This window comes from Charadrius vociferus, unplaced genomic scaffold, assembly GCF_000708025.1.
Source record: "Charadrius vociferus isolate BGI_N301 unplaced genomic scaffold, ASM70802v2 scaffold158, whole genome shotgun sequence".
NCBI lineage: Eukaryota > Metazoa > Chordata > Aves > Charadriiformes > Charadriidae > Charadrius > Charadrius vociferus.
In genome coordinates this window covers 761,766-777,531 of record NW_009661372.1, presented here as the reverse complement: position 1 = coordinate 777,531, position 15,766 = coordinate 761,766, and the positions used below count along the sequence as shown (strand labels likewise).

The 15,766-nt window shown below is 36.9% G+C and overlaps 1 protein-coding gene across 1 annotated transcript in view; it reads right to left on the bottom strand.

The window, feature by feature from the left end:
* Positions 1 to 14,702, bottom strand: part of HSD17B4 (hydroxysteroid (17-beta) dehydrogenase 4) — a 62,794-nt gene extending 48,092 nt beyond the window's left edge. Inside the window, exons 1-11 of the mRNA XM_009893793.1 lie at positions 14,675 to 14,702; positions 14,366 to 14,419; positions 10,573 to 10,680; positions 9,994 to 10,053; positions 8,956 to 8,977; positions 8,793 to 8,839; positions 7,919 to 8,003; positions 6,032 to 6,219; positions 3,896 to 3,987; positions 3,265 to 3,289; positions 1,563 to 1,691 (exon numbers count right to left, since the gene is read on the bottom strand). Coding sequence (XP_009892095.1) covers positions 1,563 to 1,691; positions 3,265 to 3,289; positions 3,896 to 3,987; positions 6,032 to 6,219; positions 7,919 to 8,003; positions 8,793 to 8,839; positions 8,956 to 8,977; positions 9,994 to 10,053; positions 10,573 to 10,680; positions 14,366 to 14,419; positions 14,675 to 14,702 — 838 coding nt within the window. The remainder of the gene's footprint in view (positions 1 to 1,562; positions 1,692 to 3,264; positions 3,290 to 3,895; positions 3,988 to 6,031; positions 6,220 to 7,918; positions 8,004 to 8,792; positions 8,840 to 8,955; positions 8,978 to 9,993; positions 10,054 to 10,572; positions 10,681 to 14,365; positions 14,420 to 14,674) is intronic.
* Between the last annotated feature and the right edge of the window lie 1,064 nt (positions 14,703 to 15,766).

Sequence of the window (15,766 nt, the reverse complement as noted above, 5' to 3'; positions counted from 1 at the left end):
CTTCACAGCATCAAATTACTTAAATTAATGAAATCTTCTGGGAGAGCTTTAGCTTGCAGATATTAGGTATTGTAGCCTTTTCATTTTTAATGCAAATACTCTAATTAGTTTCCCTTATTTAACAGTTGAATACCTTCAAGCAATAAAGCGGAGACTTTGGCAGTAGAAAAAACTTTTAATATAGGACTGAAAATACAATTCAGCTCACTTCCTCACGATCTTCCCCAGCCCGTCTGCTGATTCTCACATACAACAAACAAAGCCAAGAGTTTTCATTCAGTCTGGCAGTATCTATGGCTTGATGTCACCTCAAACCATGACACACAGAAAGGACAATGCCCTATTTTGGCTACACTCGTAACAAAAGCTAAGGCATGTACACTGCATGGGAGACCCATGCTAATGTGATATCTACAATTTCCTGACTTTAGAAACCTGCCGTGTTGTATTGTAAGCACACTTACTTCAGAAGTTCAAAATCTTGTCCAGTTTTAGTAAGGCGATATTTAACTACTGTATGGCTGGTTACATTCCTCTACTGCAATCTGAGGGAAAGGACAAAGTGTCCCTTATTCTGATTTTTAGTTTAGGCATCCAAAACCATATCCCTAAAGTTTTAACAAAATGCCCTAATGGAATTCAGGACCAACAGCTAAAACATCTCCCGGGTATGTAAGTATCTCTGAAATTCAACTGGCATTGCACATAAGGATGCCTCTTTAACTTAAATGCCAACATTTCCTGATTTGACAAACACTCAATCTTTGACCTAAATAACAGCATGCGCAATAACAAAACAACCATCAGTGATACTAAGCACATATAACTCACACTAACAAACTAAAGGTACTGAGAAATCTTGGAAAGCAGTCAGGAAAATTAGTCTGTATGGCTCATTTAGGAATTATGACAACTACGGATCTAAATAAAGGGAGACGTAAGACAACAAAGAGAAAGTCAGGAAGATGAAAGAGAGGCATGTATGGCAGCAGGAAAGATCAGAGCCATTTTGGTTTAAAAAAACCAAAACCAAACAAATAATGGGAAGGAAGAAAGAACACAAACAACGCATTGGAAGAGACAGTCATCTTGGTCACCAGCCAAGGGGTGATATTACCCAGGAACACAAAGCAGTAAGGAAGAACTTAACCAGAGACCTTTTTGGTCTGGAAAAAGTCTACAACAAAAAAAAAAAAAAAAGATTCCAGGACTGAAAACAAAATACAATCTCTCTATTACATGGCTACTACCTGTATGTAAGTGCAATCAAATAAAACACTGCCATTAGTCTGGCTGCAATACATAAAGTGACAGCGATGTTGCTTTCATAGCAACTCTTAAGAAAGATAAAACTGTCTTAATTCTAAAAGTAAGAACACAAAAGTTTACTTAGAAAGATCTGACGGTACTGAAACGTTAAGGGATTAATGTTACACGGTTACAAGAGAATTCACTGGTTCAGTAGACTTTTGTACTCACATTTCAGCAAATGTCTGACAAGAAAGCATTCTCTTATAAGCTTTGCTTGCCCCAACTATCTGCATTACCAAAGTCTCCTTTACCTTGGATACTTCTGGGTTTGCTGGCGTTATCAAAGTCACAGACCTTCTCCCATTTATCTCTCACTGCTTCAGGCGTCATTGGCTGATTCTTTCCTCTGACAATAGCACCCAAGGATCGCTCCCAGCGCACTAACGGGAAACATGAGCCAGAGAGTTCAAATAACAAACAAAGAAACTTTTAGTTTCTTTAGATCACTTTCACCTAGGCCACTACTTTCAAGACGGTCTAAGAAAGGAAGGTTTATAAGTACTCCAATTTAACTCACCAGCATAACTTCAAGCTGGACTAAAAGGGCTCACTGCTTTTAACTAACATTTAGAAAAGCAATGGCCCATGGCTTTAATGAAATTTAAAACCGAACAGATTGATTGGTCTCTGAAAATATTACATCAGTTTTAGAAGGGCTCTGTCTGCTAAAAAGTTGTAGTTGATATGTACCTACAGACATTCTCTTCTGACATGATTTTGGCTACTAATGCTTACAAATCTTCTGAAAACCTTGGAAAACTATAGGGGAAATGTGAAAACCACTTCTTATATATGAAAAAATATTAATACCAGTAGCCAGCATTTCCAAATGGTCCCTGAAGTTGTATTTCAGTACCGTAACTTGAAAGAAACTGGTAAGGCAAATGTGAAAGCAGTTCTGGAAGGACACAGACTTCCTGGATTGCAACTAATCCTAAATCTTTCGTGTTGGTTTTGCTTTTAATTAGCAATAGACAATAAATAAGGCCATACTGGTACCTAACAACTTGTTTTCATTTTAAAGACTTCAACAGTAGCCACTATAATGATGAAAAATGTTATTTTCCTTTAAGCAGAGAAGAGAAGGCACAGCTCTTTGGCTGTACTAAAACTCAACTCCTTGTGGAGGGTAGCAAGAGGTTTTACATTGCTGCCCTAATTTGTTTAATCTATTTATTACACTACCTGGGAAAAGCTATTCCAGTGCCACCAGAACATTTACAGTTAGAAATGTACAAAACCTTTATCAAGTGAGCAAAAAATTGTTTTGGAAGAAGGAGGAACCACTTCTTGAAATAACAGCCGTATTTCCAGCCCACTGGTGATATTCACATAGGCTGAAAAGTCCTTGAACCGTTCAGGAAAATAATGCTGGTATTAGGTTCAATGTATTTAGGAAAAAAATTAAGACATTTCACACACTGAATTACGTTTTCCACTTTCCACTCAATTAAGCCCTCAATATTGTCTGCAAGTTTTTTTTTATATTCATATTTAAGCTAGTTACTGGAATCACTCAAAGAAAATACTTAGGTAGATTAGCTACTGGTTATTAAGAAGCCTAATTGCTTCTTGCCTAATTGCTTATGATAATGCATATCACTAGCATTTTTATAGAAGTCTAAATAAAGGTGGAAAGCAACTAAAAAGCAGCCTGTTTACCAGCACGTGCTACTTTTATACCATGAAAAATTGAAGTTATCAGGGAAAGGCAGCAATGTATACTTAGCACCAAAAATGGACGTTCTTGTTGACTTCAATTATAAGGTTACTTAGGCAGATTTTCAGTTACCATTAGTCAGCTCAAAAGCATAACAAAAGCTTTTTTTTTTTTGGCTAATCTTCTCTCCCTAAATAAAAATGTCTTGAGCAGAGGTTAACCACAAAGACAATTTGCACACTTTTGTTGTCATTTCAAAACACAAAATCAATCCTGCAATACAAAGTACTTACATTTTCCAATCCATCCAGCTCCCACCTGCCCAGAGAAAAGAAAATCAACAGCTTACCACATGTTACAAAGCAAAGTTTTGGTAACGTAGGGAAACCAAACTATACTTCTGAACAAACTTAACATAATAAAAATTTCTGAATTACTGCTGGTTGTATTTAACAGTTTAGTTGATCACTGGAACATGAGCAACATAAAACTAAGATCAAGATAACAACCAATTTAGGGGCTGGTAGTTTGAGGACAATACATAAAATGTATTCCACAACTACGTAATACCTCCTTCTTGCAAGTTGCTTTCTGTGTTTGAATTTAGAAAGCAAAAACTTTTGAAGTAGTTGCTTCGGTACCTTTCAAACTTATAAGGGTATAATAAGAATTGTAACAACCAAATTAGTGTATTTTAAGCACACACCAGAACTTGACAAGGTTGTTACAGCCTGATGTGCTTGCTCATATACAGCTGAATAGGGTCAACATTTCTTTTGTCTATGCTTAGTACATAGGTCTCAGATGATAATTCAGTTTCAGCGAAAACGTTAAGAACTGGACAGGCTAAAGCAAATTATTGATTTTTAGGGAAGGAGCAAAGGGAGGGAATGAGGAGGAAGAAAGGGAAAATTAAAAAATTACCTCGAACAGACTGCCATTCTCTGCACAGCTCTCGTGGCAAAGCCAAACAACTAAGGGAGCAACATACTCTGGTTTGAAAGCATCGACAAGATCTAGAGCAAAACGGAGGGGGAAATCATAAAATAGAAATACCGTATGACTTCACCAAATTATTCTTACTCTAACACCTTCTGATGAACACTAGAGCTGGGCAGAATTTAACCAACAGTGTTCTGCCACGTAAAGAAAGGACAAATGAAATGAAACATTTGAAGAGTCATTAAATAAGAACAACTCATGAGATGCATGTATGCCTCCAAACCCAATGACATTGGCTATCAGCCAGACAGACAAAAGACTGTCTAAATGTTGGGAACACTCCCACGCGCAGACTGCAAAGCCAGGTGCCTTCCTAAATTTCCATCTGACAGGCAGCCTGAAACAAGGACAAGCCAGCTAGACATAATCCTGACAGAGACGTATCTGAGTAATTTCCCTTTTAATTTGCTAGTCAGTTATAAGGAAAAGACAATACGAAAATAACTGCAACTGATATTTCCAACTGAGACACTGGGAATTATCAGACCTGCTAAATTTATGTATCAATTGTATTTTGGCACATCACTGTCATCTGGCACAAGAGAAAAATATCTGAAAATGGAGATATTGTCAGACTAGAGTGTGGTTGTCCAGGTAGCTCTTACCACATATTACATTCACTGTCTGGAAAGAAAAAATAACTTTGTTTAATTTCCTTTTCCAGATTTTAGAATATTATTCTAAAAACAGCAATGGGTACGTAGCTGCTCCTCAGCTAAGGGTCAGCAGGCATTTTCAAATATACCGTGACAGATGAAGAACTGGGAAAGTTTAATATTACAGGTAATTCTTTAATAGCCAAGCTGAAGTAACAGAAGTTCATTTTTAGAAATTCCACAAAGGTAAAGAATTCCACTTAATATGGCGTGTTGTAAGTGCAGAAGAAAAGACTTAAGCTTTTCTAAGGTATTTCATTCTATGCCACACACTATTTAGTCTCAAAAATTAGCACTAGACTGTTACCACTAATGGTATTAATCCACTATTAAATGAATTATGAAATAGGTGGTCGAAGTTTGAAAAAAAAAAAACACACAAAAGATGCAAACTACATTTACAGTTCTAGCAAAAACAACAATAAGTGGGCTAAGATGAACATACGTAACTGTGGCAATGATAAAGCACATATGCTTGCAGACAGCTAAAGGTGAACGGGAAAGTAGTGAGTAAGATAACAAGAATAGTTTGATAAGACATATGAAAATGTTTTTAAAGTTGTGGTGTCCAAACCTTTTAAGAGCATTTGAAAAACTGGATAGGGAGGGAGGGAGCAAGGTAAGAAATAAATTAAAGCAGCTCTATCTTATAGGGAGACCAAAGGTTCTCACTCTTCTTAAAATGACTAGGAAAGAAAATTAGGAGGTGTCTTTATCACCTACAAGCTCTTTTTTTTTTTTTTTTTTACAATTCTTTTTGTTTCTTCTGGTAATTTGCCAAAGTAATTAGTCACTCTATTTATCCTAAATTTACACTTTACACACAGCTGCCTCCTACAACATTCTTTATACTGACTTCCCAATGCAATAGTCTATAAAACCTGTACAAGGATTCAAAGATTAGAAACTGCAATGAAGAAAAACATAACATATTAGGCAACTCAGTTAATTATCATCTACTGCTGATCATGTAACGAAGAAGTACACACATGACATGTTGTGCAAAAAATGGGATTTTGCAATTAGACAACATTATAACAAGTGCAGACACTTTATACACCTGATTCCACATCTGATGAAACAAACAAGCCTTTCCACTACTGTAGGAGGATCTTGGAAGAGACTATAATTAAAGAGCCTTGCCACATGAAATTGCTCTTGCGAATTACAAAAACTGCTTCTTGTCTTGTGGCAGAAAATAAGAATTCCTTACAACAGACAAAGTAAGTACGTTGACAGTTCAGAGACAAAAAGAGAGTAGGAATAATGAATTAGCAGTGTATGAAGTATAAAGGATTTGCATTTTCTATGACATAAGAAAGTTAGCTGTGCTTCAATTCACTGAAAAATACCAGTACATGTGAACTCTTAAATGATTCAGTGTGGACTCTAAATGATTCACCTTGTGGCATGACAGTCTGGGTCAGTCTGGATCCAGCAGTAGGAGCAATTGTGTTGCAGTGGATGTTATACTTCCGGCCTTCAATTGCAATTGTGTTTGAAAGACCCAAAAGGCCAAGTTTTGCAGCACTGTAGTTTGCCTGACCAAAGTTTCCATATATTCCAGCAGCTGACGAAGTCATAATTATTCTTAGGTGAGGAGAAAAAAAAATAAAAAAAGTAAATGATTTCTTCCAGTTGTTAATTCTACACAACAGCATTTTCCTGCTTTGGAATTATATTCTCCATATTCCACAAAACAAGTGTGCAAGTAAGAAAACATTATTTGTTGCTTTTGCTAACAAACAGATGCCTTTTTTATGTTTGACAGCAAACATCTGAAAGATCCTGAAGCATTTTCATAGTAGCAGAAAACTAATAAAGACGTGAGCCTTTCTGAGTTATACTGCAAAACTAGGATATATTCTGTGACAACGGGGTACAGTACAGAGAAAAGTATTTTCTTTTCATGTTCTAACTGCACTTCAAGCGGCATTTTTCTAAAAAGTAACAAATGGCTTAATTGGTCAGAAGAAAAATATTTTACTGAAAATTACTTCACTTTAATATCTACCTGGTAATACGTGAAGATGCACCCTTACAGAATTTACATTCAAAGAATCTTAATGTGCATTAAACACATGCAGCTAAGTCTTGCCCTTTGCTGTCCCCTAACAATATTGCTGTGGAGACGACTGAACTGCTCACAAGAAAGCTCGAAAACCACTGCAGTTCATAGCTGGTTTGGGGCAAGAAAACATTGCGCTGCATTTCTTTTGAATTCCAATTTATGAAAAGACAAGTGTCTACACCTTCACTTTTAAAAGAAGCCTTATCAGAATCTGTTCCAATCTACTGGAAACACACTGCATAGCTGGGATCAAAATCTATTTCTTTTTTATTATTTGCCTCACTGGAAATCAACCACTGTTTTTAATCTAAATAAAGAGAGTTACAAGTACTGGCTCAACACAATCAAGATGAAAAAAGCTACAAAATCTATACAAAGCAGGCATTTTGCAGATGGCAGAAATCTATACATAAACTGCAGAAGCACTTGCTACTATTGTTATATAAGCAAATGCAGAAAAGGAGCCAAGGGAAGTGTGTTCCTAAATGGATGCAACTCATGGACTCTAGCCATGTAATGTGCCTGCTGGTCTCTTCTCTTATCCTTACAATTCAGTTCCCTGGACAAGAACAAATGTCAGTTTGGTTACAGAATGACAAAGAAGCTCATATAGCGTTCAGCATGTGGGTATGGTTGTTAAGATTAATATAATTACGTCAGTGTTTTGATAAGGAAGAACAACAAAAGTGAAAAAACTTAAATGTCTGAATTCCCTGCACTCTTTCAGCTAACAGTAACGCATACCAAAATAGACTGAGAACACTCCCACAACTTCAAAAGACAAGTACACTTGTCCAAAGGGGAAAAAAACCTAAACCAAAACCAACCCCAAACAGAAGTCCAAGACTCACAAGCAGAACTGCATGTACCTGTCACTTGAATAAGAAGCACCAGGAGAAGAATCCCTCGGACTTGCAATAACATACAATTAACAAACATTTCTAACTAGTCCTCTTGAAAAGAAACGTATTTCTATAATGCTACAGCTCCTGCCTGGGATATTTGCATCTACATGGAAAAAACCTTTAAACATTTGGCTGGGGAGGTGGGGGGAAGAACTGAAAGGATGAGGGCTTACAGACTTGGACTGATTTTGTTTCATCCCAGTGACAGTGAAAGAAAAGGACGAAAAACTTCTTCACTGTCAGGGGACGTATCAGGCTGTTATATCCCACTGAAAAGGCAAAAAAGAAAAAAAAAAAACAACCAAAGTTTTACCTGCCAAATTTCTGATTTTTCATATGATTCCATGCAGCTCGGGTGACCAGGAACGATCCCCTCAAATGAATTCTATGAATTATATCTAGGGACAAATTAATGTAGATTTAATAATTCAAGGATTTAATCTCCCAATTTGAAATACACCATTTGTTTCTTCTTCATGACAAAAACTGCACTCTCTTCACATTCTTAAACTGTTACTAAAAAAGTGGTGGGCTTTTTTTTTTTTTTTTTTTTTTTTTTTTTTCTTTTTCTCATAAATCATTTTGAAGTGCTTGCCTGAACATACACTGATCATCTCTCCTACCTCTTGGATGGAGCCCTCCAGTATAGAATTCACAAGCATTCAAATTTCCTGCACTTAAGCACAGTCAAACAAGAACTACAGAAGCTAGACCATCTTTGCAAAAGTCTGCTCAACTGGCATATCACCGCCTACCATCTCACCGAAGGTTCCACCTGTTCTTCTGTCCCTTGGCACATCAGCTTGCTTTCCTCTGTTGCTAGTTCTGGGTCTTTTAAGCCTGTTTAGTATTCAGCCAGTCAGTGCTGGCACTAGGAGCATGTTCTGCTCACAAAAACTATTGTGTGTGTTTCACATTGCTCTTTTTTGTATTCCACCCAGCAACTAGGAGCAGCAGCTAGAGCCCTTTTTCCCCTTTGGAACTACGTACACCCACCATGCATTGCAGCACAGATCTGGTTTGCAATCTGAACGCAAGCAGCTTACCACTAAGCTTTCAGGGCAAAAGATAATTCTCTGATCTGGCATAGACAGCCTTCCCTGCCTTCTCTTCTTCCTTGTGCCAATGGGAGGGATGTACCTTTCATCTGTCACACAGAAAGTACATTTCAAAGTTTATCAACCTACCCCAATCTTCATCACTTATCCGAACAAATGAACGGTCTCTTAGGATCCTAAAATGCATCATTAGGAGAACAAAACAAAACAAACACAAAGAAAAAATGAACAGGTGTTTACACAAAAGTGACAGCCCACAATCAAACAGGAAAATCCCTCCAGGTTTACTCACCCAGCATTGTTTATAACGATATCTGAAAAAAATAAAGAAAAGAAATGAAACTAAGCAAATGCACTAATAAAACACAATTTTGTTTTTCTATTTTTCTCCCACTTCTAAAAAAAATTAAATAGACAAGAACATTGCACACATACAAAATATTACTATTCTATAGCTCCTTGTCTTGAATAGTGGAACTCTACCATCGGACAATAATTAAGACAAGACAAAATATTTCAGTACAGGCAAGCCTTGGCCTACCAATGGAACAAAGCCTGACAGGGAAGTATAACTGAGAAGTCCTGTCTACCTGGGAACACAATACCTGCAGGTCTAACACTGCACAGTTTTGCAGCTTGCTTTGGATTCCACAGTGCTTCCAGTTATGCAGTTTGTGCTACCATCTTTGCTTCAGTAAGCCCAAATGATAACTGGAAGAACCACAGAGTCGCAGAGCCACTAAAGCAACCTGGATCACAACAATTTTTTGTCAAATATTTAATTTGGTTCCTGTTGGCTTTGATATTGTATACTATTAGCCATCTAACCCTGAGTTACAATCACAAACTTCACAATGAAAGAGTGGCAATCATATGGAAAAGAACGTTACTTTTTAGATAAAATACCTCAAACTTTTTTTTTTATTTATTTATGTTAAAGTGCTTTGATCTTCACACAGGCAAAAGAGCTTCCAAACCATGACAGAGTATCTCTGACTCTTCAGCAACATTATTTATCCTAATTTTATGCTGTGCAACTAGTTATAACACTTGATGAACTATGTGCTTTGAGACAGAAATTGTTAACCGTTACTGAAGTACCAAAATTCTGAACGGCAGTAAACCAAAAATCATATATTGAGCTTTAAACTTCTGCTAGAAATTACCAAAAAGACAGAAAAGTTGCCCATTCAGATTTAAAGTGGAAAGCCCCCAGTTTGGGTTCCACAAACTAAGGGCATCAAGGGTTGGCAAGTTCTACTGTTGTCAGTTGCACTGTTTATAATGGCTCTGCACTTGCAAACAAGTTACAAGAATTAAGCAACAGTACCTATCCTCCCAAAAGCCTCAAGTGCTGTCTTCACAAGCTTTTCACCATCTTCCACTGAATCTGTGAGAAAAGAGTATGAATTTTCAAGTAAAATGAACTGGATACACTGCAATTCCAGGATATTAACAACTAATTCCACCCAGCTAAGAAAAATAATTTGTGTACAACCCCAACATAAAAAAAAATTCAAATTCAGCCATTATTTGCATGTGGCCTAAAGCAAATCCCACACAGTAAGCTGACATGCCACAATGCTTGCCATTGCAAGAAAAATAAGCAGCTAAACAAATCATCCATTCCCATTTTGCCTCTGCCAACTGCAGATGATCAGTTCTTAGTATTTCAATGTTAAGAAAGCATATGAATGAAAAGAGCATTACCAAACAAATATTAATTAAAAAAGCAATTTATATACTTGCCCTTAGCGTCTGTCTCCCTACTCCACGTCACACTACAATTATTTAATTTATATGGTATTGGCAAGCTGGCAGTAGTCCTTTATTAAGCAGTGCCACTTTTTCATACAAGTCTACTATTTCTATAGATAAAGCATTACGCTAGTCTAGAAAAATAACATACCATAATTAGGTACTGCTTTGCCTCCTTTTGCTCTGATTTCGTTGACAACTTTGTCAGCAGCTGAGGAGCTCTTGCCATATCCCTTGAAATCACCTCCAAGGTCATTCACTGTGCATCACAAAGAAATTGGTCATTGTTAACACTTAGACTTCACAATCTCTATCTCATTATTACATTGGAAGTTACAAGGAGTATTAATAAAATCTGCTGCACTTGGATCCTACAGAGTATCTCAGATGATTAGAGAAGAACAGTAGGTCACATTATTTTTTTTAAGTAGTATAAGATACAGTATCTTTTTTTTTTTTAAGAACATGGGAAACAGAACGTTTTGTTTTGTTTTTTTTTTCCCTCTCCACCATGCATTCAACTTGCTTGCCCTGCCCAGTCTACCTCTCTCATTGTGTTACTGTAGTTCAGAGATTAAGATCAAGACTACACATCAATCATAGGTGATTAATTCTGGTCTCTTGTCAAACTGCTATAACTACTGCATGAACTGTAAGCGAGACCGAGAAGACTCTGTTCCTGTTTAACTGAGTAGCTAAAATGTTACTAGTAAGCTTCACTACAGAACAGCCCAAGCGGTCTGAATGGAGAGAGAAGAGCTGCCCTGGAGCTTCAGACCCTGCTCCTGGATAAGAGTGCCACATGACACAGAGAGCTGCTTTGTTTCCAAGCTGCTCTCTGTACTGGAGCATGCATCACTAATGGTAGCTGCACTGTATCATCACCACAGTTTTTGCATGTCCCACAGTTTCATGGAATTCATTGGGGGAAAAAAACAACCCCAAAAAATCCATACGCACATTATAAGTGGACAAAGAATTTCAAAAAATGGTAAGAAATATGTTTAAATGTGTGCAAAATGAAACTGTAAGAAAACCAGAATTGAATGTGGATTTACATGCAACATTTTTCTTCAACCTCTCCATGTAAAGAGGAACATAGCTTGCAGGACACATGACAAAATCATTCTCTATCACTCAGACCAAGAAAGTTGCATCTGGAATCCTGTATTTAACTTTCTGTGCAGCACTTAAAGAGAAATGTAGAAACACTGCAGAAAATCCGTAAGAGTAAAAAAAAAAGTCCAAGGCCCAGAAGGGAGGCATGTAAAGAACAGGAAAAAAAACCACAACAACCCAAACCAAAACCAAAAACCGCCTAGCCTGAAACAGGGAGAATTAAGACAAAACATGATGATATGCTCCAGTACATTAACAGACTGATGCAAAAAAGAAAGGAGACAAAATCTCCAAGATAAATAAAACAATATCTAACAGTTTGAATATGCAGCTAGCACAATTCAGGTGAGGCATCAGGGAAAATTTCCAAGTGTAGTGAAGCGTTAGAATAGGCAACATGGGCAGGCTGCTTAGTCTGCAACATCAAAGGTCTTTAACATGACATTAAAGAAAAGCGAGTCAGGAACAGCACTAAGATTTCTAATCTGCCCTGGGAAAGAAGAATGGACAATTTTGTGGTAAACATTTATACAAAAACATTCAGTTAGTCTTGCTAAGACGTTATAACTCCCTACCACACGTGTTTATATGTTTATTCTTCACTTCAACAGTAATTTACTTTTAAAAGCTTAATTAAATATTTGGGGAAATTTCCAGAGGCAGCAAAGCACCTTGGGTTGAGTGCAGGTACTAACAGAGTTGAAGCAAAGGAGTACGCAAGAAAGAACAGAGCTATTCCTCTGAGGCTAGGAGTGTAATATTAGCAAAGAGCGCGGAGCAGCAGAAGTGCGTCTGTAGAGTGAAACAGTTGGTGCTGAGGACCTGACATCTACAGTACCTGTTTTTAAAAAAATAAACCAGGTCATTTCTTGCTGTAGTGTGGTGCCACAAACCAAACGCACATTTGCAACAATTTAGGTGCACTGCTAAATTGCATCTTCCAGTTTGGTTTTCAAAGGAACTCCCCTCATGCACTTCAATACCATCTCACAATGCAAACAAAAATACAAGTATATACAAATCAGGAGAGATGCTTCAAAAGCATGACTTTAATCTAAACTAAAACAGCAAAACAGAAGAGCCCTCAGGTAGACTGAAAAGGAAGCAACAGTAGGGTCTGGACATAACACAGGTTGCAGGGCAAAAACAAAGCACTCCCTTCCTCCTGCTTTCAACTTTTTCTGATGAGAAGCATGAAAGAGACCAAGCATAACAAAAAAGGTGGTAGCAGGAAGCCTTTGGGAGATAAGAAAAGGTAGACTTCCACTGATTCACACAGGTAAGTCTAACCACACCAACAGCAACTCACGCAACAGAAGGTTGTACACAGAGAGAGACGTGGGACTGGACAGAAAAAGCTGCCATGTTGGGACCCACTGGTGTTCCTCCAATTGGAGTATTTGATCACTGTTCTTACAGTGCACCTTCATTTCCATGACTTACAAAAGGGAACTCGTTTTAAAGAGAGAGGACATGAGTGTCATATCTGCTTTAGTTAAAAAAAAAAATCAAATCTTTACATAAGTAACTTTTCAACTCTTTGAAGTCAGAATCATAAGAGAACAAGAGTAAGAAAAATAAATACAAGGATATGGAGGTAATTGCAAAGCACTACTACAAGAAGAGGTGAAATGAGGTGCAGAGAGGTACAAAGGGAAAGAAGAAGTTTCCCTTACAGACAGTCAATTCTTAACTTACAGATTTAGCTATTGTGCAATAACGCCATGAGATAAAGGAGTATGAGCTGTGGGGTCACTCAATATAATACATTTTTTTTCAGATCATTCTGGAAAGTCAGAACTCCACCACCTAGACAGAGTCAATACAATTAAACATTTAGTCTGCTTTAGACCTAATTTTTGTTAAAGAAGAACTTGAGATGAAGTATACATGTTCCTAGTAAATAAGGTAAGTATGAAAAGTGGCAACTACCCGAAAAAAATACCTAGACTTTTTTTTTTTAAGTTATCTACACGGACTTCTCATATTTAATCAATAAAATAAAACCAAATCATTTTTATGAAATTTTGTAAACTGAGATTTGGATTTTTATTAGCAAGCTACTGAAAAAATAAAACCAGTGAGCAAGTTCTTTTCTTTAATCTGTTTAAACATTTAACCTTGAACTCATCAACAATACCTGTACAAATTCGTTCATAGGCAGTCAAAGGGCAATGCCAACTGCCAGAGAGTCTTCAAGAACTTAACTTAAACTTCAGAATAAGCTTGTGGTACAGCATTTTGCATTACTAAATATTCCCTAAAGAAGGTTCAACCAAATGACTAGGAAACAATCAGAAATCCTTTACTGAGAGCTATGTGGCACTGTCATTGACACCAGATGGCTATTCTGTGAGATGTGTTGCAGAAAGAAACAATGCAGTGCACTTTCAGCACATTCTGTGTTTTCTGGGAGCTACTGAGGCTGCATTACATTCCAATAACTTCTTTCATGGGAGAAGTTACTAGAAGATAACATATTCACATTTTCAAAATTTTAAAAGTTTCTGACAAATGTTCACCTAAGACAACACTTTCTCTGGTCACAACTAACAGTAAAGATTGCTATGCATAGATGAAAGTCAAGTCCGGGAAATGATCTGATTCAAATTGGCTTTCCAGCAAAGATAAGCCCTTGGACAAACTTGAGCAACCTGTTTCATAAGAAAATAAAGCTTAGAAGCAAAATTTATATAGCAAAAGATAAGACAGAAAACCATTAAATAACAAAGGTTACTGTCTAAAAGGGCATGGCCTGTTGAATCCAAGCTATGTGAAAAGGCAAAGGTTATTGTCTAGATCAAGTTAGTTAACATAAAACTTACCAACTACTGAAGCTCCTCTTTCGGCAAAAGCCAGAGCATATGCTCTGCCCAAACCTAGTTTAAAAAAACAAAAGTAAAAAACAAGAGTTAATTGGTGTCCTGGATCACAATTCAGAGAAAATGCTACACAGAAATGAACTACATGAAGAAAAATGCACCAAATCAACCTTGAAGTTTCAAAATAAAACACTATTTCCCACAGGAGTTAAAAGTTTCACATAAGTTCAAAACATAAAAGTAAATAAAAAGACAAATTGTAGACAAAACCTCCAGTCAAGAAAAAAAAAAGAAATAAATCCCCATGCTTACTCCTTGCTGTTGCACTCAACAGAACCATGAGGGAAAGCTGTCTGCTGCTGAGTTTGTGCTTGTGATAGAAAAATACACTTGTAAGGCTGAAAGTTTAATGTCTTGATGTAACATTGAAGAAGGAGGGGATGTTTCAAGTTAATTAATTACATTCTAAGTGAATAAGATACTTCCCTGACTAAAGTTAGTCTAAGTTTTGAAGAAAAAACTGAGCAAAATTTAACTGTGACTGAAGAGGTACTGACAAAACCCCTCCAATTATTTGGATACAAAGGAATCACTTAATATCACAATTAACCAGATGCACCCATAGTTTACCTATCCTAACAGAAGACTGTCATTTTTGACTCACATACAAATGCAAGACTCTTGCACCTTGACTCTGGCTTAGATTCTAGGTGTGTTATACATTAGTTATTTGTAACAGCAAACATTTACAGAAATACTATCCACTGTACCAGTGAAAAGTTACTGAAATCAATGACAATGATCCCTTTTTTATTCCAAAAGAAACTGAGATTTGAATAATCAAAAGGTGATCAGTCAAAGTTTCTCAGCATGTGTTATCTCTCTGCCTCTCACTAAAATATTCACAGCTAGCTCTCAAAAGAAAAAAGGGGGGAAAAAGGAAACCAGAACTGTTTAGGCTGTTTTGAAACACATTAATCTCACACCAACAAATTGGAATTTTCCTTAACACTCTTATGAGCCTCTGCAACGGGGAGTATCACATGTGAGATGCATATACATCCACTGCCTGATGTAATCCAAGTCCAAGAAAACTTTTTCTGTTTTGAAAAGCCACGTAACTGAGAAGTGCACAAATCCCAGACCACGCTATATGTTCCGGTATGCTCAACTGGCAAGCAAGGACTGAATGCTTAAGAATCAAAATTAATCTTAAAAAAAAAAAAAAAAAAAAAGAATAACTTGAATCTTACAAAAAATGACAATCCTGCATGACAGGCAGGAACACTACTTGACAAGGTATTTGCCCAAAGTGGAAAGAAACTACTGTATTTTTAGATGCCTGTGTGTGTGAAAACAGGTATCGCTTTAAAACAAATTAGTGATCCAGATATTTTAAATAAA